General features: G+C 46.2%; 1 protein-coding gene across 3 annotated transcripts in view; it reads right to left on the bottom strand.

Annotated features, from left to right (window-relative positions):
* Positions 1–26,684, bottom strand: part of CARD11 (caspase recruitment domain family member 11) — a 69,121-nt gene that overhangs the window by 20,939 nt on the left and 21,498 nt on the right. The window contains exons 4-18 of one of the 3 annotated variants that reach the window (XM_058157847.1): positions 25,755–26,080; positions 24,549–24,728; positions 20,169–20,321; positions 18,973–19,098; positions 17,634–17,828; positions 17,132–17,311; positions 16,027–16,078; positions 13,300–13,412; positions 8,396–8,496; positions 4,608–4,657; positions 3,902–4,013; positions 2,072–2,273; positions 1,577–1,703; positions 663–903; positions 23–110 (exon numbers count right to left, since the gene is read on the bottom strand). In XM_058157847.1, coding sequence (XP_058013830.1) covers positions 23–110; positions 663–903; positions 1,577–1,703; positions 2,072–2,273; positions 3,902–4,013; positions 4,608–4,657; positions 8,396–8,496; positions 13,300–13,412; positions 16,027–16,078; positions 17,132–17,311; positions 17,634–17,828; positions 18,973–19,098; positions 20,169–20,321; positions 24,549–24,728; positions 25,755–26,080 — 2,246 coding nt within the window. The remainder of the gene's footprint in view (positions 1–22; positions 111–662; positions 904–1,576; positions 1,704–2,071; positions 2,274–3,901; positions 4,014–4,607; positions 4,658–8,395; positions 8,497–13,299; positions 13,413–16,026; positions 16,079–17,131; positions 17,312–17,633; positions 17,829–18,972; positions 19,099–20,168; positions 20,322–24,548; positions 24,729–25,754; positions 26,081–26,684) is intronic. The other 2 variants (XM_058157850.1, XM_058157848.1) reach the window with 2 other exon arrangements.

The following is a 26,684-nucleotide window of genomic DNA, read 5'->3' as shown; positions in this document are numbered from 1 at the left end:
TCCCAAACCAGGGAGAACTTACTCGTGATATCCCATAGACACTGTCTGCATCTTCTTTGCTTCCTTTGTTCATAAGTCGCTGGAGTTTGACTAGGAGAAGCTGCTGGGCTCTGTAAAGAAGAGTTGGGAAGGATCAGAGGTAGTGCCAAGGAAGACTTCCAGCCTGACCATCCTCAGCCGGGATTGTCCCTTTCTTGCTCCCTTTGGATGGCCAAGAAATTTGGTTGACCAAGCTCCAGGGAAGTCAAGAAGCGCTTGCCTGCCTATAATGCCGTGGGATGGACAACATTTGACCCAACTTTGAACTCTTGGAGTACCTTAAGAAGTATGCAAGAAGAACCTCATTGCCACAGAGGCATTGACAGGTAGCTCCAAAAAGTGAAGATGGCCACCACAAACATACAACGCAAGCCTTCCCCTTTTTCTACGTGTGTCACATCTCCTGCACAAGGCTTGGCTTCAGCCTCATCTCATTGGCATCTGGAGAATGCCCCAGGGGCATGACAATCATTGCCACACGGACAATCATGAAGGATGGTGTTTGAGTTTTCGGCACACCAGCTTCCCATGACATTTCATCATGGCCGCTACCGGTATCTTGAATTTGGAGCCCGTATCCCACTTGCTTCCCCTGCCCCTTGCGTTCAGGAGGAGTTACTCACCTGCTGTAATTGGGGACTGTCCCCGTTTCCTCATCTTTGTTGGTGACGGGATGGACTCTGGCGCAAAACCACTCACACTTCCCCTGGTACATGGTGTCGAGGACGTGCAAGATCTCATCGCATCTCACAGAGAGGGAGCAGCAGTCGAGGTGGCTGGAGATGCTGAGGTTCAGCCGGATGTAGAAGGAGTCACCGGAGGTGATCAGACCTTCTTCCATTTCTGAAAGCAGCTTCCGATAACCTAGAGTGGAAGGAACACAACTACAAGTGGCCCCATGAAATGAGGAAACCGCTTGGTCCTTAGGTCCCCCTCATCGGGTAGAAGCTTCGACCATCTCAAAATTTGAGAAACACTGGTTGAATTCCTATTGTGATTGTTCCACAGGTACAATTGTGCCCATCCATCTTGTCAACTCAACATCAGAAGAATAGAATAACAGAGTTGGAAGGGACTTTGGTGGTCTTCTAGTCCAACCCCTGCTCGAGCAGGAGATCCAATCCTATTTCAGACAAATAGTTGTCCAATCTCTTCTTAAAAACCTCCAGTGATGGAGCACTCACAGCTTCTAGAGGCAAGTTGTTCCACTGCTTAATTGTCCTCACTGTCAGAAAAATTCTCCTTAGTTCTAGGGAAACATCAAATTTCCCATTGCACAATTATGAACTGGGACGAAGGGGGATCAACTCTAGAAACCGTCTCTACTACCAACTCTGCACCTCCAACTTTTAGGAGTGATAATGAAAATAAACAAGAACTCAGAGTTTTTTGTTTTGTTGTTGTTTTAAATGTGTCATGGATTATTCTGGCTTCCATAGATCAGTCAGTACTCCTGTCCTTTTATCCGCCCGCCCCACCCAGATCCTAAAGATAAATAGGCCTTCTCATTCGAAGGTTTCAACGTGTGGTATCTCACCTTCATGATTTGGTTTGCAGTGCAACGTAACTGGTCCACTACATCGCTGAATTGTCCAGTGAATTTCTTCCTTGGTGCAAGTATCCAAGGGAACGCTCATATTTTCTCCTCGGATGCAGCCCTCCACCTGTTGGTAGGAACAGAGTTTTATTCTCCCCTCCAGGCAATTAATTCTACTTACTAAATTACACAGCTAACGCCTCCACCCACCCTGGTCTTCAACAACAGCATAATGTGATTTGCTATATAGATTTTTTTCCCCTCCCCTTGAAGGGCACAGAATGAAGGGACGGTTGATGCCTCCAATATGAACCTTCCTTGAAAGGTGGCTTTTTTTTTTAAGTTGAAAACTCTGCCCCGGGCAACTTAGACCTTGGTTACAGCAAGCAAGGAAGAAAAATAAGAAGAGTTCACTCATTCATCACTTCAAAGAAATGTGAAGGAACATCCTTAGGGATGTTCGCAGGAATGACTAGGAAATTATGGACGCCTCACCAGGAGCAGTTGGTACCCTTCCCGGAGGCCAGCTTTCTCCGCTGTGGAGTTGACCTTCACGGAGTGGACAAAGCTTCCTTTGATGTTCCCTCCCAGCAAACTGATCTCTGAGCTCAGAGTGTCCCCGTTGACGAGTATTTGCTGGACGGCATGGAAGACGTTGTGGAGGCGTCCAACGGAGGTCACCGAGGGACGGAACGGCCTGTGTCAACAAAAGGAGGACAAATTCTTCTGGGCTTCTCAGATGGCCCAGAGAAAGGGCTGAGATTGGTGGTGGTGGTGGGGAAACCAGCAGTTCCTAGGCTAAAGAGAGCAGTTGCCTCAATGTATCTCAGATGCTTGCCAAGGTCATCAAGAGATTAGCCAAGTATTTGCTCATTCGGTAGGAGGAAAAATTCAAGGCTTTACATTTTGGAACATAGCTACGGAGGAAGGCCCTGACTTCTTTGCATGCAGCCAGCAATCCATCTGCTAGGTTCACAGTTTCGTTCTTGACGGCAACGATGCGTCTCGTCTAACCCAAAGTTGCATCTGAGGGTCTTTTGCCAAAGTCAAGAGAGACAGCGGGAAATTTAGAAAGATGTGTGGGACTGAAAACTACATTAGATGCTGCTCTTTGGAAACCCCCTCAAGTCACAAGATTGCTTCAAAAAGAGCCACGAGAAAAATTCACAACAATTCTTAAAGCAGCTGGAGCTTGAACGATAACAAAAAGTTAGTGAAATCACAAATAGAATTTGGCACAGTGTTAACTCAGACTCAGGATAACATGCAGCAGGAAATGAAACAATGGCAACGGACCAGTGATGGGTTGCTCCCAGTTCTATCTGGTTCTATAGAACCGGTAGTAAAACCGGTGGGAGGCTCCGCCCACCCGCCTTGACGTCATCAAGGGGCTTCTGCGCATGCACGAGCGAAGTGAGCGTGCACTCCCGTTGCGAACCGGTAGTAAAGACAAGTAGAAGCCATCCCTTCTGGAATATCTAGTGTTTGCAAAAAAGCTTTATGACCTTTCAAAATTTAGCTTGGATATCCGCATCAGGAAACTTGCAAATCATTTCCGTTCTCTACCCTCCAAGCTTTATTTCTCTCTATCTTTCTGTGCTAATATGAATTTATGTAAACTACTGTACTCTTCAGACGAATTGAAGAGCAGTTTTTCTGGATGCTACCATGAATGATCAGGAGGGGTACCACGTTCCCTATGTGACAACCCTTCCTGTGCATTCTACAGTAATCCCCCACCTGTCAGCTTTGGAAGCCATATTAGGTTATGTACAAGGCGTTAACTCCATCTTTGGCATTTTGTCTGTTTTATTTTCCAGGGTGTGGTTTTTTTTCTGCAGTGGGGGACGCCTGTCAGCTTTGGAAGCCATATTAGGCCGGAAGCTTCCATGCTGCCACGTTCTTCTCCTGTGTGAGAAAGTAGGAGTGGAGGGATTGAGTAGAGGGGTTGTCTTTAGAGATAATAGCTTTCTTCCTGTCGGTCAAGGTCAGGCCAATCCTGCATCTGGAGGAGAGTGGCCGGAGTGCTGTCTCGAGATGGGACCATTGGCGATTGGAGCATGTGATTGACTGAGGATGGTTTTGGGGCGTTTTGATTTACTGAGGGAAAACCCGGATCTCGCCGATTTGGGTTTTCCAAGATATGCCAGTTTACCTATCCTAGTAAATAGAACTTTGAAAAATGTTTGGTTCAGAGTTTTTACTGGGAATTGTGGGTTTTTTTTTCTGGAACGCTGACACCAGCAATGGTACAATCCAAGAAAAAGCAGTTTTACAATTCCATTTTGCTGAGTACCTAAAGCAGAACTACAAGCGACGCCGTACCTTTCCAGAGAGAACTTTCTGAAAATAGAATTGACTTGTTCCAGATCCAGCCCTTCAGAATGGTGGGAAGAGGAGGAGGAAGGTAATGAGGAATACCTGTCAGGTACATCATCTGGAAAAGGAAGTGTGGAATAAATAAATTTATGAAATGGATGGATATAGGGGGGGACTCTTCTTAAAGAAAGAATAACAAGAGAAAAAAAACACACCAACGGATTGAAATATAGAGAGGACTCGATGCATTTGCCTGGTTGGATTATCTTTGGGTTATAAAAAAAATGGTAATCCAAATCAGTTTGTCTCCTGGTGATCTTCTCATGAACTTTATGGATCCATCCATGTTGCTTTCTAGATTAGCAGCAAACTTCTGGCTGACCTTGTCTTGGTTCAGAAGTTGAAAGACCTTCTGGAAGAAAGCAGTTGGCATGCTACTTCTCTACTGTTGACAAAGTCCTACATGAGGATGTCCCAGATGACCAGGAATATCCTGTCAGGTAGGAACTGTGGATGGACAATTCTTGTTATTCTTCTGATAGGTCTTTACCTTTAAATTGGAGTATGAGTGGGCAGCATTTCAAACAGAGATCCTTCATAAAGTACCATGAGGTATAAACAAGGTCCAGAAGTTCATCTCTGTCCACCAGATGATGTTACTATACTCAGAATGGTGGTCTTTAAAAAGAAGAACCTCTTCCGAATCTCTTACCTTCTAATTCCAGAGCATCAAAGCCGAAGCTGTCATCTTCTTCGGTCAAACTGGAATGAAGAAATACATAGTGATCGCTCTCTTTCTCTTTTCTCTCTCTCTCCACGATGTCTCGTTTGCAACATCTTAATATCCCTCAGCAGGTAGCCCAAATCTTGGAGTCAGAACATCTCTGATGTAGGAAGTGGCCAGAGGTGGCCACGGAAGAGTGAGCAGACGTCAAGAGAGACAGATGGTAGGTGAAGGGAAGGAGACAAGATTGGAAAAGGTGCCACCATGAGCGGGACACAACCTGGTCCCAAAACGTTCCCTAAAAAAAGGAGACATCAGGCCCTGGGAAGTTGTTACAATGCTTTCCCAAAAAGAAGGCCTGGCTCTTATAATTTCCAGCTCTTGCCTATGAAATATGACTATTTGCTGCACAGATGGCCCCTAATATTATTTTGGAGCTATGATGCTGTTATTATTATTATTATTATTATTATTATTCAAAAAGGCGAAGAGTTTTCAGGTGATTGCAAGAGTAAAAATTGCATTGATCACTTTTTACCAAATGCAAGCAAACCCATTGGGACATTTTATTCCACACTCCCAGCCATATACCTCTGCCACAAATGTGCGTGTGTGTATGTGTGTTTCTTTTTGCTAATGTTAGCACCTGCACTAGATTTTCTAGCACGGCAAGGGAGGAATGCCTGACTAGGTGGCTCAGTGGCTAAAACACTGAGCTTATCGATCGGAAATGTCGGCAGTCTGGCGGTTCGAATCCCTAGTATGAGTTTCCTGCGTGAGCAGAGGGTTGGGCTAGATGACCTCTAAGGTCCCTTCCAACTCTGTTACTGAACACCACCTTTGAAGGGAGTAGGGGGAAAAAATGAAGTGACCTCCCCAGTGATCGCTTCCTTCACGACGTTGGAGGAGGCCGAACTACATGTTACACACAACGCTCCCAATTTTTTTGAAAGAAGCTTCTGGGGACTATGACTGGAAGGAAAGGAGAAGGAATGTATATAAATCTTTTTGGGTTCGCTTTTTGTACTCGGAATGGCTCCTTCAGGGACCATAACTCCCCACAGAGAAGACGGATCGCTGTTGTAGGAGTTGAGGATTATATACCAACACATTCGATGCCCTCTTCCAGTCACGGTCACCTGAAACTGGCTGCCTTTTTTATTTCTAAGCACCAGACGAATGTGACCTGCGCTTGTGAAGAGAAGTCTAATTCGGCTCTTAAAATTGTACCAGTAAATCAGATCAAGGAACGCTCAGCAGACGTAGGAGAACACTGAATAAATGATCATGCCTGCCTTGGATCCTGTTATACCATCAGTAAAATCGTATCATAAATGTTTTCCTCTTGCATGATTTGGGGGGAAGGCAGGGAAGTTTCCACGGCATATTTTCATTTTGGATGAATAAAAACTTACAATCCCTATACCCGTTTGACAGGACGCTATCGTTACATACTGCCTGGAATGGGCCGAGCGTGGTCACTCTCTCCTGTGCCATCCTCCTGGTTATAAAACTTCACCTAAGATACCTGTGATTGAATTTCCTGATTTTTTTTTTTTAAAGAAAGTTTAACATCAGCTACAGGGATTTTAAATTGCCTCAAGGTAATGGAACGGAGGAAGGTTGTAATTGCCTTCAGGGCGGAGTGGAGAAATGACACCACATCATCTCGCATTTGAGTTCCTCCTCAATCAGGCCAGGATAGTTTCCGGAGGTAGGAATTGGGTTGGGGAAAGGATCCAGGGAAATAAGGCTCAACATTTGTCTGCCTGGAGGATAAACTGGGATGGTTTATTTATGTAACTCAGTATTTGACCTGGGGACAAGGGATGGCTAAGGGTTCGCGGGGGTTCGGGAGAACCCCTAGCTAAGATTCTGTGCAATTAGGAGAACCCCCAAATCCCACTCCTGGCTGGCCCCTCCCAACCCACCCCGCCCTTCCCAGGAGTCCCCACGTGGCCCGTTTTGGATGCAGATAAATGCAGGCTGCACACGGAGCTTCGGGGAGGGTGAAAAACGGGTCTAGTGGAAGTTTGGGAAGGCTGGAAACAGGCCTCCAGAAGGCCTCCGGAGCCTGGGGAGGCTGTTTTTGCCCTACCAGAGGCTCAAGGAAAGCCTCCAGAGCCCAGGGAGGGCAAAAACGCCCCCCACCATGGTGCAGGAGGCTAACAAGGCCACGCCCACCCAGCAACCTGGCAGAGAACTCCTTGCTAATATTTTTGAAGCCCACACCTGCCTGGAAGATAAATCTGGATGGTTTATTTATGTAACCCAGTACTTGACCTGGGAGGGGACCATCGGTTTTAGACAGAACCCTGGAAAGAGAAGATGACTCAAAAGTAGAATGACAGTACGTGGAGAAGAGATTGCACAGTGGTAAGTAAAGAAAGCGGAGAGAACTCTCATACATGACAGTGACCCCCAAACAAACCTTGACAAGTGTCCTCCCATGTTTTTTGGTCCGTACCAATATGCCCTTAGCATTTATTTATCTCTTACTTTCCCTGAAATGAGTTGCATGGGGTTCCAGCAACTATAAAAAGGTAAAGGTTTCCCTCGCACATACATGCTAGTCGTTTCCAACTCTAGGGGGCGGTGCTCATCTCCGTTTCAAAGCCGAAGAGCCAGCACTGTCCGAAGACGTCTCCGTGGTCATGTGGCCAGCATGACTCAACACTAAAGGTGCACGGAACGCTGTTACCTTGCCACCAAAGGTGGTCCCTATTTTTTCTACTTGCATTTTACGTGCTTTCGAAACTGCTAGGTTGGCAGAAGCTGGGACAAGTAACAGGAGCTCACCCCGTTACACGGCAGCACTAGGGATTCGAACCGCTGAGCTGCCGACCTTTCGATCAACAAGCTCAACGTCCTAGCCCCTGAGCCACCGTGTCCCTATTTATCGCTTACTTTCCCTGAAATGAGTTGTATGGGGTTCCAGCAACTATATTAGGCTACAAATGCCAAGGGCAAACCTGATTGTGTATTTGGAGCAGCAGTGGGCAACTGTGCTCTAAATTTACAAGCTGTGGACTTCAACACCTAGAATTTTATAACCTACGGATTTCAACTCCCAGAATTCCTTTTATAAGCTGTGGACTTCAACTTCAAGAATTCCTGAGCCAGGCTGGCTCAGGAATTCTTGGAGTTAAAGTTCATAGGTCATAAAGAGGCCATAGTCCCCTATCCCTGATTTAGACTCCTCCTTTCCCTAAACATGCTAATCCATCCTCGTTACTTTAGAGTAGGGGTCTGCAAACGTGGCTCTTTTAAGACTTGTGGACTTCAACTCCCAGAGTTCCTCAGCCCGACTGAGGAATTCTGGGAGTTGAAGTCCACAAGTCTTAAAAGAGCCACGTTTTCAGACCCCTGCCTTAGAGGAATGAGGAGGAATATCCTTTTTTTTCTTTCTTGGAGGTGATCAGAATGACAGGAATTGGGTTGTAGGTCAATGTGGGTTCTTCTCTGGGACTCCTTGGAGAAGCAGTCCATACATCTTACATCTTAAAGTCACCGAGGTTGAGAAATACGGCTCTAACCTCTTCCTGTCCTCTCCCAACGATGAATGCATGAGATGGTTCCTACATTGAGGGTTAGTCCATCTCTGTTAGTCCTTCAGAAGTACCATTATTCCTTCCAGTGCTCACCACTACGAAAATGCATTCAGTGGGACAACTCTTCCGGACCCTGAACTAACTCTGTTCCCTTAACGTTTTAATTTTCGCCCAAGTTTCCTGGTTCGCATAGGTCCTTTCTTGCTCCCCAGTTGGCCAATTTACCTTGAGTGAGGGACATCTTTGTTCCTTCGTAGGATGGAATCATTTCCTGGAGGCTCCGGAGTGGTGGACATAATGCTGGCGCAGCGATATCTCAGGGTTTGCTGGGTTTCAGAAGGGAAGGCCAAAGAGAGAGAGAGAGAGAGAGAGAGAGAGAGAGAGAGAGAGAGAGAGAGAGAGAAACAAACAGAAATCATCAATGGTGCAATCATCCCGCCCATCTTGATGAGTTTCCTGCCTCAGAAGAAAACGCACTTGTTTGTAAACAAATCAGTGCTTCTGCATCTACTAGCTTTAGCACTTCATTCTGTGGTTGTCATGGAACGCAGTCTGGATTCCCAGGAGGGAGGAAGGGAGGGGCTGTACACCAGAGGAGCAAGAGACAATACAGTTCGTGTGGGAGAAAGGAGATGAAGACTGATCCTCCTCAATGGTTCCCACAATATACGTTTAATGGGGCAAATAGTCTGCTTTAGTCTGGCAAGACTGCTGCCTGAAGGCGAGGAACAAATAAAGAAATCTATTCAGAAGAATCGCAACGTATCTTTCTTGGTTTTTTGGGACCCCCCGACAGTTGCCCCACTGTTACCGGCTTTCATCCACCGAGTCCTTTCATTCCATTTGGAATTAGGGACAGAGTTTAGGATGGTGGCTGTAATGAAAAGCCGATAACCCGTTTTATAAGGGAAGTAGGAAAGAAATCATACGGAGCAAAAAGGGGGTCGGTGAATGTGGGAATGAATGTATGGAGGAGCACGGATGCATAAATGCATTCCAAATATATCTGCAAGAAGCCCAGAGTGATACGGTAGCTGTTTCCACTGCAACCAAGTTGTGTGTGCAGTTTGCACATTAGGTAGAGCTGAATATTTCAACAGCTTCCTATTTCGATTCTTTTCCAGCAGTAATGGCAAGCTTGTGATATCGTATCTGTTACGCGGAATATGGCAGTCTATTCATCTCCAAGCAGTGATTTACATAATAACTAATAGGTGGGGGGATTTTTTTCCCCTTCCTCCTTCTCCCCCAATGACTTCAATTTAAGCCATGAAATCAGTTTCTCAGGTTCGCCCTAGAACTGGGGGGGGGAGGGGGTAAAAGATTATTTTAATTTATATTTATTTAATAGGATTGCAAGGCTCTGCCGTCTACAAGAGAGGCAGCTTAAGACAGCTTACAGCAGCACCGAGCAAGGAAAACAAACAGACAAGGCCTGTCAAACATTACAAACAGACAGAAGAAATGGAACAAGTCTATCAAAACAATTTGAGCAATCACAGCGCACACTAAGAAAGGCTCCCTGGAAGGGAGGGGGAAAAAAAAAAATCAATCGGAAAACACAACAAGCCAATGTGGGGCATGTATAATTAAAAGCACTGTGAAAAGAAAGATACGAAGGCAACTGTGCGATATTTGCAAAGACCACCGTTGTCATCAAATCTGCAGCCATTGAGTGCAGCTGATTCATAGAAATAGATTTTTTTTCCGGACCGAGACTTTGGGGAGTGATTTTAAGCGTCCCTCCTGCTGTTGACACCAATCTTTCAGTCTGTAAACACGTGTGAGCTCTTGCAGAAAGACTGAGCCGGGTGTCCCCAATGGGGGCAGACAAATACGTCTTTCCTTACAAGCAGAAGTGGATTCTCCGATAGTTTGGGTGATATTTATAAGAAGAATTCACGAGATCTTTTCTCGGTCCAGAAAGTTGGATATGAAGCAGGGTCGGCTTGGCAGTTCTGTGTCCCAAACTGAGGAAGTCGACTTAAAAATAATGGAGGTTGGGGGAACACTACTAGGGATGCGGTGGCTCAGTGGCTAAGATGCTGAGCTTGTCAATCAGAAGGTCAGCCGTTCAGCAGTTCAAATCCCTAGTGCCACGTAACGGGGTGAGCTCCCATTACTTGTCCCAGCTTCTGCCAACCTAGCAAGTTCGAAAGCACATAAAAAATGCAAGTAGAAAAATAGGGACCACCTTTGGTGGGAAGGGAACAGTGCTCCGTGGAGACGTCTCCGGACAGCGCTGGCTCCTCGGCTTAGAAACGGAGATGAGCACCACCCCTAGAGTCGGGAACGACTAGCACTCATATGTGGGGGAACCTTTACCTTTACCTTAAGGAGCACTAGAAAGGGGCCGGAGAGGGTCATTGGGGAAAAAAAGCAAATTTGGAAGGTGGTCATTGTCATGGGATTTTTTCCCCCCCTGGATTTCCCGGGAGGGAGGGAGTGAATTCCAGAGGAGGAAAAGACAACGTAGTTTAGATAGTTTGTGTGAGAGAAAGAGGATGAAGATGGCCCCTCCTCAATGGTTCCCAGAATAAGTGTTTATGATGCAAGTTGTCTGCTTCAGTTTGGCAAAAGTTCTCTCTGCTGGTGAGAAATAATAAAGAAATCTGCTTACAAGAACCTCAGTGGATCTTTCTTGGTTTTTGGAAGCTGACATCAATCTCGCCAAACTAAAGCAGATGACTTGAGCCATAAAAACGTACTCTGGGGACTATTAGGGAGGAACCGTTCTCACCCTCTTTCTTTCACACCAACTATCTAAGCTGCATTGCCTCTTGTTCCTCTGGAATGCAGCCCTACCCTCTTGGGAATCCAAGCAACATTCCACCAGAGACCCCCAACATGCGACCTGGGGAATCCTGGGAGTTGAAGTCCACCCATCTTAAAGTTGCCACTGGTGAAGATAAAACATTGGTTTAGATTGGGTGTCCCTAAGACTTGTCTAGCCTTGGGTGAGGCTTTGATTTGGAGTCAGAGCTTCCATCTTGAATTTTTTTGACCCAGCTGCCTGCAGGTACCCCGAATCGTGGACTTCTTAGCAGCATCAGTTCAGAGCAGAAATTTAGATGACTTCGGTTCATCATCACACAACCAAGTGAAAAATAGTTCATTTCACTGCCAGAAGCTCCTGCTTAGAAACTAGCCTTTGGCCGAAGGTGTGTTTTATTCTTCGCCTAGCTTTTTTGTTTTTTTTATTAACACCTTTTTTCCCCCTCTACTTCACTGCCCCTGAAGAAACACATTGCTGTGCAATGGAATCTCACAGACAACTGCCAAAAGTCGAAGATGTTTTTCTTTCTTTTCTTTTTTCTTTTAAAGAAATGTCCAACCTTTGCAATTGCAAAGATAACCAACCAGATAATAAAACCTTTCCTGTTTTCTCTCCTCGTGAACCTCTGTTACAGTGGGGAAATAAAACCGGGAAAGATTCTTCAGGGAAATACAAATTTAGAAGTTGGAAAGGTGATAGCCAGGGATGGGCTTCAAAAATTTTAGCAAGGGGTTCTCTGCCCGGTTGCTGGGTGGGCGTGGCCATAGTGGGTGTGGCGTAGTCATCCTCCTGCACCATGGCAGGTGTATGTGTTTTAGGAAATGGCTATTTGTCTAATTAGTTGGTCAGGCAATATATAAACCAACTGTTGTGCCTTCTCCCTCCTCTCCTCAGCCGGGCCCCTCCCATCTACACCCGGGCCTGTTATCAGACTCGGAGTCTGATAATGAAGATGAACGGCCTGTCATGCCTCCAGCCCCTGGCCCTGGCCCCATACCCAGACAGGATGTCAGGAATGAACAAACAAACCTCACTCCTACAGCATGTGAGCAGGGAGCCAGCCACGTGCTGGAATTACCAACAGCGGTTCCAGCTGAGGAGAATTCACAGTGGGAGGATCCTCGCTTCCGGAGATCTGAGAGGTGACGCCAGCAGAAGGAAGGGAGGGGCAGGCCTGGATAAATGCTGAGTCATGGAGCCACACCCCACAGCCTATATAAAGGATCTGCTTGTGGCATTCCAACCTTGAGTCAAGCAAAGTCTCATCTAGTTTGCTGAAGTCACAACTTGGACTCCTGCCTGCCCTGAGAAACCTGGAAGGAATTTGACCAGCTGCAGAGGCTTCGTTGCCACGTTTGATACGGACTTCCTGGACCCGGTCGTCGGAGGGGGAGGGGGACACGACACCAACTATGTATGTTTGCAGTAGGAAAGGTATTATATTGCTTTAAGACTGATGTTTGAGCTCTATGTATGATCATTGCTTGATCATGGCTATTTACCGAGTCTTTAATATTTACTGACTGTTGTGTATTGAACTGTCTTCTTAGCTGAACCTAAAGAAGATCTGGTTTGTTGTGCAAGTCTACGTTTGGTAAGCAGACTTGATATTGGAAATATCCCTGGACTGACTTGATATGTGCATGACCTGGATTGTTTTTGGGCTATGATTTTGCTTTTCCCAAAAAAGTAAAATATTATCAAACCCCAGTTTGTCTGTGTAGTAACTGCTATTGTCCACAATCATTCTCAGTCGCTTTCATGCGCAATCTCAAGGGGTACTCTGCTCAATAGTACACAACATTGGTTATGAGATCAGACTATCCTTAACAGGGGGGGAGCAGCGTTTTTGCCCTTCCGGGCTCCGAAGGCTTGCCTCCAAGAGGGCAAAAAACGGCTTCCCCAGGCTTCGGAGGCCCTCTGGAAGCCAAACTTCTGGTAGACCCATTTTTCACCCTCCCCGAGCCTCCGTGCACGCCTTGCACTTACCTGCATCCAAAACGGGCTGCATGGGGACTCCTGGGAGGGCAGGGGTGGGGCGGGGCGGGGCCAGCCAGGAGTGGGATTTAGAGGTTCTCCAAACTGCACAGAATCTTAGCTAGAGGTTCTCCTGAACCTCTGCAAACCCTCAGCAGCCCACCTCTGGCGATAGCAACAGTAATTGTGTGTGTGTGTTAAACAGAGCAAACTATTAACATTCATGCAAAGGGAAAAAATCATATTCAAGAATTTACACAGCAGGTTGGTGGAAAAAAACACACACCAACCCTTCCATTTCTGGCATTGAAAACAGAGGGAGAAGACCCCCCCATAACTGGGTAACAAGGAAAGACCAGGCTTTCAAATTCCTTACAATTTTGTTAACTTCGCAGCTGCCCATGGAACTGTTGGTGGATATGGGTTGAGAAGATGCTTCAGGGTGACTGTGGCTGGTCTCCATCCTCTCTTCACTGTGGCCTTGAACGACTGGGTCATCAAACAGCAAAAATGGAGATAGTCAGAGAGAAAGACAAGCAACCGAGTTCTTGGCTTTTAAGTTGTGCCATACACATCATTTTGCGCAAACAAGACATGCAATACCTTCTGGCTTTTTACAGGCAGTCCTGAACTTACAACGGTTCGTTTAAGGAATATACAGAGTTACAACGGCAATGTTCTGACCCAGCTCTCCAAACAAAACTTCTGTAATCAATCAACGATGCCGGGTTTACGCCAAATACCTGACCTTCGGACCTTTCGCTGCGAACTGAAGACATATCTTTTCATTCGCGCGGGGCTGGCTTAAATTTTATTGATTTTAAATTTTCTACCACTAATTTTTAAATGGGGTTTTAGTTTTTATATATTTTAAAGTTTTAGGCCAATTATAATAAGTTTTTTAAATTTGCATTTTAAACTGTATATTGTATTGTTTGTTTTTTACTTTGCCTGTACACCGCCCTGAGTCCTTCGGGAGAAGGGCGGTATAAAAATCAAATAAATAATAATAATAATAATAATTAGGCGCGTCAGCAACCCTGGCAAAAAGTTTCTCTCTCACCGCGGACTAACAAGTCTGTCTGGCAGGGAGATGAATAGTTGTCTGCCACATCTATTCATCTCCGCTCCCTGCCTTTTATCCCCAGAGCTAAGGTGGGGCTTCACTAGCAGTGCTGGCTCTTCCGTCTCAAGGACCGGCCCATAGATTTCCACTGCTCTCCTCTCCTCTGCCTTCTGCACATCCGTGTGTTAGGCACTGGATCCAGCTGTTTTTCCTGTTTCTCATCAGCCACCTCTAGACCTGGGGGTTATCTCTCCATCTGAGGGCTGACGGACAGCCCAGGCTCTGCCCCTCCCTCTCCCTCCCTCTCTCTCTCTCTCTCTCTCTGCCAGCTCCATTCCCTCTTCCCCTCCGGAGCCCTCCATTTGCCTTCATGCCGCGAACACTTGCCCCATCGCCACCGTCACGTGATCAAAATTCAGACCCTTGACAAATGACTTGTATTTATGACGGTCGCAGTGTTCCAGGGTCACATGATCCCCTCCTCAGAAGCAAAGTCGATGGGGAAGCCGGGTTCATTTAACAACTCATTTACTAACTGAACCACTGCAGTGATTCACTTAACATCTGTGGCTAAGAAAGGTCGTAACACGGGGGAAATTCACTTCACAAATGTTTTGCTTAGCAGCAGAAAGGTGGGGGCTCAATTATGGTCTTAAGTTGAGGACTACCTGTAATTGGGTCCCTACCTTTGTTGATGTTTTCCTATCACATAACCGAGGAAATCTCTTCTGATTTCTTATCTACCTCTATTTTCTTTCTTTTTTTTTTTTCATTCAGAGACTGAGGATTTGGGACACATCTGAGTCGAAAAAGATACAAGTCCTTCCGGAATTCACCAAAAATGAAACCTTGTTTTCGAAAGTTATTTCTGTTGCTCTTTAGACCTGCTTGCATTCTCCTCCTATAAAGCCTTTAATCTGTTTATCAGCAACCTCCCTCTTTCAGGCATTAAACACATGGCTGGCATCTGGTGGGATTTTCTCCGTGTTGCTCGGTAACTCAGTCAAGATCGTGAGATATTTTTCCCCCCCAAAGGTTTAAATGTTAATTTTTATTTAACTTTTGTGGATTCTCTTGGTCTCCATGGGCATCTTTGTTACCCTCCTGTGATCCTCGGCTTGCATTGCAAACAAAACTTTGCTTAGGGCCTTTTTTTGATGTTGGAGAAGACTTCTGAGAATACTAGGGAGGCCAAGAAAACTATTGGCTCATTGAGCAAATCACCCCAAGTTGTCACTTGAGGCACAAATAATCTGGCTCAAATTATCCTACTTTGGACACCTTACATGAAGGAGGAAGAGAAGGAGGAGGAGAGGAGGATAAAGAGAAGGAGAAGAGGAGGAGGAGGAGGAGGAGGAGAAGGAGAAGGAGAAGAGGAGGAGGAGGAGAAGGAGAAGGAGAAGGAGAAGGAGAAGAGGAGGAGGAGAAGAAGGAGAAGGAGAAGAGGAGGAAGAGGAGGAGAAGGAGAAGGAGAAGGAGAAGGAGAAGAGGAGGAGGAGGAGGAGAAGGATAAGGAGAAGAAGAAGGAGGAGGAGGAGGAGAAGGAGAAGAAGAAGAGGAGGAGAAGGAGAAGGAGAAGAGGAGAAGGAGAAGAAGAAGAGGAGGAGGAGGAGGAGGAGGAGAAGAGGAGGAGGAGAAGGAGAGTTGGAGTCCACAAGTCTTAAAGTTGCTAAGGTTGGAGACCCCTGAGCTAGACAACAAGACCTGTGGAAGATTGTTTCATAAGCACAACGATGGGAAGGCTTTCAAAATACCAACAATGGAGAAGACCTGAATTTGGTCAATCTACAGCTTTGATGGGAACCTTCCAGCTAAAAGAATGGGAACTAAATATTGTCTCAATCAACTGTCCATGTCAGGGGCTGCTTGGATGCGTTTACTATCAGAAAAAAAAGAGGATGGCATTTTTTTTCTTGAAAAAAAAAACCTTTTGGGAAACTGGAAACTGTTAGTTTGGAACAAAGGCAAGAACTTAAACGTTAAGGAGACATCTGGAAAGCCAACAAGTACAAGAATATGAGTTTTTGTTCCTCTGACCTTGGAAATCTGGCATCTGATTTGTACTGAGGGGCGATTTTGTTCTTGGAGGCTGAAAGAGAGCAAGAAATCTGAAATGAGGATGTGTGTTCACATTCCCCATAGAACAACATCTCGTACACTTTGTCCATGGTAAGCAATGAATTTGCGCCCTTCCTCTGGAATGGGAGCATCCGTGTTCTAATTATAAGATCACGCTGGTGTTTTGGAAAACTAATTGCACTATTACGAATTTAAGAAGAAAACACCAAGGAAACATGAGTTTGTGAGAAACATGAAACATGGTGCCGTCAGCCAGGCAGTGCCGACTGGCGACACCCAGGGGAAGGGCCTTTTCTGTGAGGGCTCCCACCTTCTGGAACGAACTTCCCCCAGGACTTCGCCAACTTCCTGACCTTCAAACCTTCCGCCGCGAGCTTAAGACACATCTATTTATTTGCGCAGGACTGGACTAGAATTTTTGAATTTTTAAATTTTGAATTTGGTTTTAATGGGGTTTTATTATTTGTATTTCTATTTTAAATATTTGGCCTTATTTAATAAGTTTTTTAATTGTTGTTTTATCCTGTATTTATATGTATGTTTTATTCTGGCTGTAAACCGCCCTGAGTCCCTAGGGAGATAGGGCGGTATAAAAATGCGAAAAATAAATAAATAAAATAAAATTGGAAGAACAGATGTGATAGAGTTTACAAAACTCTTAAGGGGACACCCAAACATGGCAAGAAATCTAAGGATCACTAAGGTTAGAATCATAGGGCTGAAAGGTATCTTAGAGGTCTTCACATCCACCTCTGTGCTCAAAACAGGAGTTAAACAAGTGGTCCTAAATTGAGGACTGTTGGAAGGTGGTATCCAGACATGCAGTCCAACCCCCTGCAGTGAGCTGGAAACCAGTCTGACCCATGCAGGAGAGCTGATTGTCTAATCCAGGGGTTTGCAAACTTGGCTCTTTTAAGACTTGTGGACTTCAACTCCCAGAGTTCCTCAGCCGCTGAGGAACTCTGGGAGTTGAAGTCCACAAATCTTAAAAGAGCCAAGTTTGCAGACCCCTGGTCTAATCCAAAGACTGTCCTCCAGCCACCCAGCCCCACATGGATCGTACCTGGAAGCCCTTAATGTTTAATCTTCTCCTAAACTGGGGTGGATCCAAGGGGAAGAATTTGCTGTCTTCAGGGGACTCTTCAGAAGTTGAAGAGTCATCTGCCTCTTGGCCATTGGTTTTGGGTCTGGAGGTTTCCAGCATCTGAGATATCACAGGGAATGGCAAATTCCGCGGTAAACTCTGGAAGAAAGAAGAGGATGGGTTTTAAAACCAGGCAAGTTGCACCTAGAACATTAGAACAAAAGGGTTGGAAGGGACCTTGGAGGTCTTCTAGTCCATCTCTATACCATTCCAGACAAGTGACTGTCTAATCACTTGGAAACCTTGAAAATCTCCAGTGATGGAGCATCCACAACCTCTGGAAGTAAGTCACCCCACTGATTAATTGAATTCATCTAGGACATTGATCAAGAACTGAGCCTTTAAGGTGGACCTTCTCAACTTTCACTGGATGTCTTCTGACTTGGGACACACAAAGCAACAGCAGCGGAGGTGGAGCTACCTGGTCATAACCGTTGTCCTTTGAGAGACGTCTGAGTTTGCATTCCAGGTTGAGGATGCTCCCGTCCTTCCGCACCATTTCAATCCTCAGGTCATTGTTTTTTTCCTCCAGTTCCCGAATTTGCTTCCGGTGCTTGTCTTTCTCGATCAGGCACTGGGAATACTGGATTTGGGCCTCGTCCCGGGAGTGGAATGCCTCCGAAGAGAAAACAACACCAAGAGTTCAACACCATGAAAAAGCTGCCGAAGGAGTTAAGATCATCATTTTCCCTTCAGATGGGAAGCCCTCCATCCATCGCCTGGTTTGAACCAACAACGTTCCATCCCAGACCTCTGTGCATTAATTATTATTATTATTATTTTAATTTGAATTTATATCCCGCCCTTCTCCGAAGACTCAGGGCGGCTTACATTGTGTTAAGCAACAAAAGTTGACTTTGTGCCTTGCTCGCCCACCCACCCCCGCCACAGCCGGGCCCCTCTCATCTCCTGCCAGACACTGATAGTGCAGAAGAATGTCCTGGCATGCCTCCAGCCCCCAGTCCCGGCACCATGCCCGGACAGACCAAGCAAGATAAATGGCCTGACATGCCTCCAGCCCCCAGTCCTGGCACCATGCCCGGACAAACGGAGCAACTAGACCTCTCCCTCACAGCATCTGAGCCTGAAGAATGTGAAGCCAGTCATGAGCTAAGATTACCAACAGCTGGAGGCTGGAGGGACCCACGCTTCCGGAGAATGGAGAGGTGATGTCAGCAAAAGGAAGGGAGGGGCAGGCCTGGATAAGTGCTGAGTCATGGAGCCACACCCCATGGCCTATAGAAAGGATCTGCTTTCTGGCAGTCTTTGAGTCAGGCAAAGTCTAACTTGGATTGCTGAAGTCACATCCTGGTCTCCTGCCTGCCCTGAGAACTCTGACAGAACTTTGGCAAAGCTGCAGAGGCTTTGCAGCCACGCTTGATACGGACTTCCCCGACCCGGCCATCAGAGGAGGAGTGGGACATGACAACTTTATTGCCCCCAACAATCTGGGTCCTCATTTTACCTACCTTATAAAGGATGGAAGGCTGAGTCAACCTTGGGCCTGGTGGGACTTGAACTTGCAGTAATTGCAAGCAGCTGTGTTAATAACAGACAGACTTAGTTTGCTGAGCCACCAGAGGCCCTTTTAATATTTGTGTTCTTTTTTATGTGTGTATATTTAAAGATGTGACCTGCTATGAGTGTTCTAATGAACAAAAAGGGAGTTGGCTCAATCAATAGAATGGGATCAATGGGCTTCCGCCACCCACACCTCCCCAGCATCTGCTACCAGAGGTTCCTCGGGTGTTTTCAAGTACCTGATCTCGCTCCTTCTCCACCTCTTCCAGCTGTAGCATGACCGTGTTCATGCGGTGCTTGTACATCTCACAGTCTTTCCCCAGAGTCGAGCATTTTAACTCCAGTTCTTGTTTCTCTTCAAGGTACTACAAGGAAATAAATGAAGTTGGGGATCCATCGAGATCCAGCCTGTCCCAAAACATAGAATTCCACTCTGCAAGCTACAGCTTCACCCTGATAGCTTGCAAAAGGGAGGAGGGTTTGAGAAGATGTTGCTGTTGTGGTCTGCCAGCGGCCTGCGGACCTAGCAGCAGAGTCGGACAGTGAAGAGGCTGGGGAGGGACATGGGCCAGTCCTGGAGGCGGGGGAAGGCTCGGATGAGGGCTCCGCGTTGGAAGCAGAAATGGGGCCAGGGCCACCTGGGAGTTATGTGCTGCCTCCGGAAGCCTCCAGAGTCTGACGTCAGCGAGGCAGAGGAACAGGGGGAGCCTGTTCCCAGTGTGTGCAGAGCTGCCATAAGGCAAGAACAGTTAAGACAAAAGGGGCAACTCGGGAGTAAGGCTTGGACATGTTTGGCCCCTCCCATAAGACATAAAGGAGGATCAAAGGCACATGAGCCTTTGCAGGAACCAACTTTGTTCGTTCTGGTCGGTTTAAATTCTGAAGCTCCGTTTTGACTCTATGCTCTGGTGGCCTTGCAAAGCTAATTGGAGATAAAGGTGGGTGTTTATCAGCCTTATCCCAAAGGACTGCAGCCGACTTCTCTCGGACTCTTTACAAACTATTTGTGACTCATTACGGGCCGGGAATAAACAGAATTCACAGCCGTTGAAATAAAAAGAGGGTTTTGGGGACTAATTGTGTGCTTTTTACTGTCTCAGGAAGTCTAGGTCAGAACAGTTGCTTTGAATCTACAGGTTATGACCTTGTTTCAAAGCATGCTAATGTCAGGTTCCAAGTAATGCATCCATCACCAATTGAACTCCTAAGCTGGAGGAGATGTTCCTGTAGACAGGAATTCTACATGGCATGTAAGACATGGGGTTGTTTCATACTCTTATAGAGATCATCTTTGGGTAACCGAATAAGCCAAACAATACCGATCAAAAGAGTATCTAGATAAGCAGATTGAGACTCTAATTTAGGCAGATCTAGAACAATCCTGAATTTCTGTTCATTGTTCGTTGTTCTTTCTACTTCTGGGTTTTTATTTTACCTTATCCCGGAGGTCTTCCGCATGACGGATCTCTTCCTGGAGATTAAAGATCTTATTGACCAACTCTTGGCGATCCTCAAGAGCTTCTTTGCGGTCGTGTTCTAGGATATCCAAAATGGCTTTGTCAGTATCTGGCAATCTTGGCTTCCCAGCCTGTAGTAAAAGAAGCAGGAACAGGTAGAGATTGAGTAGGAAGGGGAAAAGAGTGATGCGGACAGATGAAAAAGTGGAAGGTTTTCTAATTTCAGATGTCCTCAGTGCAATAAAAGATGAAAAGAAATAAACCATGATTGCAGGTCAATGTTTTAAACCAGTGATGATGAACTTTTTCTGCACCGAGTGCCAAAAAGGGAGCGCATGTGCACCTATGCGCTTTGAGCACCCCCGTGTCTTGGCCACAACCCAGAAGTGGAGCTGTCCAGGGTGCATGTGTGCGCCTGAAAATAAACTTCCGCTTTCAGGTACTGAACTTCCGCTTTCAGCCATCTACTCTTCCGGGTTTCTGCCGCGCATGCGCCCGCGACGATCAGCTGGTTGGTGTGGATGCTTACGCAGGAAAACGGAAGACCAGCTCTTTTAGTTTCCCGCATTGCTGCATGCAAAAAGGGCCGGCTGATTGTCACGCGCTACAAACCCGGAAGAGCAGCAGGCGATACGGCGCATGCCAGGCAACATGGCTCCGCGTGCCACTAGGGCACGCGTGTCATAGGTTCGCCGTCACGGTTTTAGACCAAAGTTTTCTGCTGATTTTTCTGTTGCAGAAAAGTTTGCAAACTTGGATGGGATGAGCAAAGGGACAATGTTGGTAGAGATCAATCTGCATTTTTTTTTCTTTGTTTCCCAGGACATTTCTGAATTAGACACTGCCCCCTAAGTGGTGGGTCTACTGATCACTTCCTTATGGGACCTAGAACACAAAGAACTTTTCCATTGAGCACGTTTTTGCAGAACTAAACTGGCTCTAAACCAGCTACGATTTTTCAGTCCTTAAAAATACAGAGCTTTTGAGGACATGACACCCCCACAAATATTTGGAAACCACCACAAATAGTGGGACCTTGAGAATAAATCTTTCCTCAAGCACAGGGAGTCCTCAACTTATGACCCCCAACTCAGCCCAAAGCATCTGTTGCTAAGTAAGGCATTTGTTAAGTGAATTCTGACCCAATTCTTGCCACCGTTGTTAAGTGAATCCTACAGTTGTTAAGTTAGCCACACGGTCGTTCAGTGACTTTGCTTGTCGGAAGGTCGCAAAAAGGGATCACATGACCCCGGGACGCTGCAACCGTCATAAATAGGAATCAGTGGCCACGCGTCTGAATTCTGATCACGTGATCACAGGGAGGCTGTAACGGTTCTAAGTGTGAACATGGTCCTAGGTCACTTTTTTCCGGTTGTAACTTTGAACGGCCACTAAGTGAACTATTGTAAATCGAGGACCACCTATACAGAATGTACTTTTTGTCTCTGCTTTTTCAGGGATCGGTCATCAGCCGTCCAACAATAACCTCGCAAAGAGAAAGTGACGCTCGGCAACAAACAAGCCATCATTGCCTGCTTGGAATATCTGATCTCCTCCAGGATCTGTCCTTAAGTGGACATTCTCTCTTTTTTTTTTTATTCAAAAAGTTTTACAAAAATTTCCCCCCCCTTTCCCCCCCTCCTCTCCCCTCCCTTCACAACCCCCCTCCCCCCCCCGACTTCCCGGAACGGGCACAAGGTATAGTTAAAAATAAAACAAACATATGCTAAAAAAATTTCATCCCAACTTAATTATACCCCTACAATCATCAATTCCTAACTTCCCCCGAAAACAATCAAGAATAATACATCATAATCATTCAAAAACAGTCTGATAACTCTTAGTCTGATATCTACGTTGAATATAGTCAATCCATTTTTTCCATTCCTTTAAGTGGACATTCTCTAAGCAAAGGCCACCTGAGCTAGACATTCTAGGAACTGGATCTCCCAAAAAGGTGATTTTGCAGAAGACAGATGGACTTTCTTGGGTTTGTTTGTTTTTCCCGTTGAAAACATTTGGTTTTTCCTCCAAGAAACTTCTTCTTCTCAAGGAACTGAAGAAGCTTCTTGGATGAGAAGCAAAACGTTTTCTATGGGCCTCTGTGGCTCAGATTGGTAAGACAATCTGTTATTAACAGCAGCTGCTTGCAATTACTGCAGGTTCAAGCCCCACCAGGCCCAAGGTTGACTCAGCCTTCCATCCTTTATAAGGTAGGTAAAATGAGGACCCAGATTGTTGGGGGCAATAAGTTGACTTTGTATATAATATACAAATGGATGAAGACTATTGCTTGACATAGTGTAAGCCGCCCTGAGTCTTCGGAGAAGGGCGGGATATAAATGCAAATTAAAAAAAAAAGGAAAAACAAAGAAAGCCCAGTGGCCTTTTAAAACAGCACCTTTGGGACAACCTGATCTGGCTGATGGAGAATCTCCATAAACATCTAGGAATTGGATCCAACCCAGCTGGTGAGCAGCTGGTTCCAGAAGACGGATCAACAGCAACCTACCCAACTTTTAAACAGGAAGGCGGGGCTTACTCTCAAGGAAACCTCTCAAATGACAACCTCCTATCCTTTATGGCCCCACGGGCGACCTTCCATGTCTGCTGCAATTAGTTCCTGCTCTATTTCTCTGCTGCTTTATACCCAACCAGTGAGTCAATTCAAGTTAGTCAAGCTAACGCTTTCCGTCTTCCAAATTATTATTCTCAATGCATCTCCGGGGAAGACTGACAGCTGGCAGAAGGGAGGGTGAAAAGGTTGTGTGGGTGACAATAGGGCAGAACGGGGATGCCGTTGAACTTCGGCACCCTCAGATCAGCGGGGGTGGGTGGGTGGGTGGGGGTTTGTTCCTAGCTCATTAGGCGGTCTCCATGTGAACATCTCTTTTTCCTTAAGAAGAATTTGTGAGTCCTGCTCAGCAAGGTAATCATTCTGGTTCTCTCCGATTCTTGCCAAACCCAGCTCCCAAACACGACAAACCCTCTGTAGTTTTATTATTTATTTATTATTATATTTGTATACCGCCCATCTCCCGAAGGACTCAGGGCGGTTCACAGCCAATAAAACAACAGAAAACATATAATACATATAAAACAGCAAAAAAGAATAGAAAATTAATTAAATTGATGGCCTAAAACTTTTAAATACAAATTTAAAACCCCGTTTAAAACCCCTGATTTAAAACTCCAATTTAAAACTACTTTCACGCTAGTCCTGCTCTTCGAAACAGCAACGTCTTCAGCTCTCGGCGGAAGGACCTGAGGTCGGGGAGTTGACGAAGCCCCAGAGGGAGCTCGTTCCAGAGGGTAGGAGCCCCCACAGAGAAGGCCCTCCCCCTGGAGGTCACCAGCCGACATTGTTTAGCTGACGGTATCCGAAGGAGGCCCTCTCTGTGAGAGCGCACTGGTCGGTGAGAGGCTAATGGTGGCAGTAGGTGGTCCCGTAAATATCCCGTCCCTAAGCCATGGAGCACTTTAAAGGTGATAACAAGTACCTTGAAGTGAACCCGGAAGACCACCGGGAGCCAGTGCAGATTACTCAGGAGGGGTGATACATGGGAGCCACAAGGAGCTCCCTCTATCACCCGCGCAGCCGCATTCTGGACCAGTTGGAGTCTCCGGGTACCCTTCAAGGGGAGCCCCATGTAGAGAGCATTACAGTAGTCCAGGCGGGATGTAACAAGGGCAATATAGTTAAATAAATGTTCCTTTTATTAGGAGCGCCAGCAGCCTTGGCAAAGTCTCTCTTTCCCTCTCACCACAGGCTAAGAAGGCCGTCCAGCAGGGAGATGAATAGTTGTCTGCTACATCTATTCATCTTTGTCCCCTGCCTTTGATCCCCAGAGCTAGGGTGGGGCTTCTCTAGCAGCGGTGGCTCTTCCGTCCCAAGGACTGGCCCATAGATTTCCACTGCTCTCCTCTCCTCTGCCTTGTTTCTACACACCCAGGCATCAGGCACTGGGCCCAGCTGTTCCTTCCTACCTCATCAGCCAACCCCAGACCTGGAGGCTGTTGACTCTCCATCTGAGGGCTGATGGACAGCCCAGGCTCTGTCTCTGTTCTCTATCTCTGACAGCTCCATTCCCTCTTCCCGCTCTCAGATTGCCTTGATGCTGGCCCTGACTCCCATACCCCGCCTCCTTATCTGATTCGGCTGCTGGAGGGGCTGGCTGCTGACAGGCCACAACACACACTCTGCACTCAGGTCAACGAGTAGCTTGCAAGTAGCAGAAATTAAAGTTAGGGTTGTATTAAGGTTGACCATCCTTCCCAATTCCTGTATTCGCCCATCCTAAGTTGCAAAGCTATATCCTAGATAATCAGATATTAGCCAGGAAAAAAACAATGCTCACCTGGATTATAGACTGCAGCTCCTGAATTTTGGTCTTCAGCACCTCATTCTCATGCTCCAGTTCCAAAACTTGTTCTTTCTTCGGCCGGTTTTCGATATCGTTTTTGAGTTTCAGAGACTGGTTCCTCTCCAGCTTGCATTCTTCCTCCACTTTATTCAACTTGTGTTTCAGCTTGTCAATCTAAGGTAGCCCCACAGAGAGCCAAGATAAACAAAGAGGTATCAGTCATCAAGTACGCCCTGTCTTCAGAAGAAATCCTTGCTCCATATGGTGTCATCAACAACCTCGGTTCCATCTGTTGAGATGGTCTCCAAATTGAATTCCCCAAGCCATCCTGGGTGCTTTCAAGCCAGAATGAAGGACTCTGGTTAATTTTCTATAAGACATATTGCAGAGACAGAAATAATGACTCCAAAAACAGTTTTGTTAGCGAAGAACAAGCGGGAGAAGCAACAGAGTCAATTTAAAGCCATTACAGACATTACTCAACAGGGCTAAAGAATGCAGGAGAGACCCCAGCCGTGCCATTAGTAGCTAGATGAAGTTTTTTATCATAGAGCTATCCAAGTTAACTTTCACAATCAAGCACAGAGACAACAATTCTCAGAATTCCCAGGCGCTGAAATCCAAGCCATCTGGGTGTCCACCAGCCGTGAAAAACTCTAGTTTCTAGTCTAGAAGGTCCTATTCTATTCAGTTGCCGTTGAACACTGTTTCCGAAGATCTCTAACCATTGGTTATGTTGGTTTGAGATTGTGTTGGATCTGGTGTCACTTATTTTGGCCATGTCATGTGGGGGAATTCATTGGAGAAAGCAATTGGGTTTGGAAGCGTTAGCGGTCCAGGCCATCAAAGAACTTGGTTGCTGGACACCATCAAAGCTGACCCCAGCCAGAGCATAGGACAAGGAGAGACTTGGACCATAGAATCACCAAGAATCAGACATGATTGAATGGATTACATCATCATCATCCATTTGGAGAGCCACAGATTTCTTGCTACTGCCTCCTACATGATGCTCTCAAATATGGCCTGTCAACCTATTCATTCAAAGATGCCATTTAAATCATAAAGTGCTTTGTTTGTTTGGGGTTGATATAGGAATCAAACACTGGTGATTTGTTAAAAACGTGGACTCAAGACCACGAATGAAATGATCACCTAATGCAAAGGGGGAATCTAATGTCCTCAAGAACTTCCTCTCACCTGGAGCTGAAGGTCTCGGCTTCTCATTACAGCCATGTTCTTCTCTTCGCTGAGCTGGGCATACCTCATCGCCAGGTTGTAGTTCTCATCCTTCACCTTGATCAGCTCGTCGTTGTAATTGTTCCTCTCTTCTTTCATTTTGTTGTATCTCTCCTGGAACGTGAGCAGCTCAATCTTGTTGAGCTTCAGCTGCTTCCTCTCATCTTCCATCTGGCGAGATTTGGCCAAGAGCTCACAGCGCTGGGCGTCCTTCGTCTTGGCTTGCTGCTGCAGCTTTATGATCTCGTTCATCAGAAAGTGAGTGAGACCCTCGTGTCCCTCTTCTACTATGATGAAAACAGAGAGGGAAACTAGCACAACGTAAGTCATCGCAAGTTGACGGTGGTGAGTAGTGGTAGGGGTTCAATCGATCAACATTGGGCTAAACACTCTGATCCAAACAAACTGTAGACCAGGGTTTCACACTCAAGGCCCGTGGACCAGATCCGGCCCACGGGGTCCTTAGATCTGTCCCATGGGCCCGCTCTGGAAACAGGAAAGGACTGGCCAATGGTACCTCTGCCAACAAAAACAGAGCTCGTGAGGGCTGGGCTGATCATTTGCATTTTTAAGAGCGCTGTTGAGGTCACCTGGAGGTTTAACTGTGTCCTCAGGGTCACCTGAGTACTGCGGATAGGTGTGGAGTCTTCCAGGTCCAAGTGGCCTCAAGGACTCTCTAAAAGGATGCAAATGATCAGCTGTCCACAAGGAACATAAATCCTTCCATTCTGCACCATCCAGTCAGAGATGAAGAAGCTTCTTGGATGAGAAACGAAATGTCTTTAAGGAAAAACCAGAAAATCCAGTTTCCTCTTGGAAAAAAAAAGCACCTTTGGGACAACCATGAGCTGGAGGACTGAGAATCTCCATAGACCTTGAGAAGAAGTTCTG

Source organism: Ahaetulla prasina, chromosome 14 (assembly GCF_028640845.1).
Source record: "Ahaetulla prasina isolate Xishuangbanna chromosome 14, ASM2864084v1, whole genome shotgun sequence".
Classification (NCBI taxonomy): domain Eukaryota; kingdom Metazoa; phylum Chordata; class Lepidosauria; order Squamata; family Colubridae; genus Ahaetulla; species Ahaetulla prasina.
This window is presented reverse-complemented; position numbering and strand designations above follow the sequence as displayed.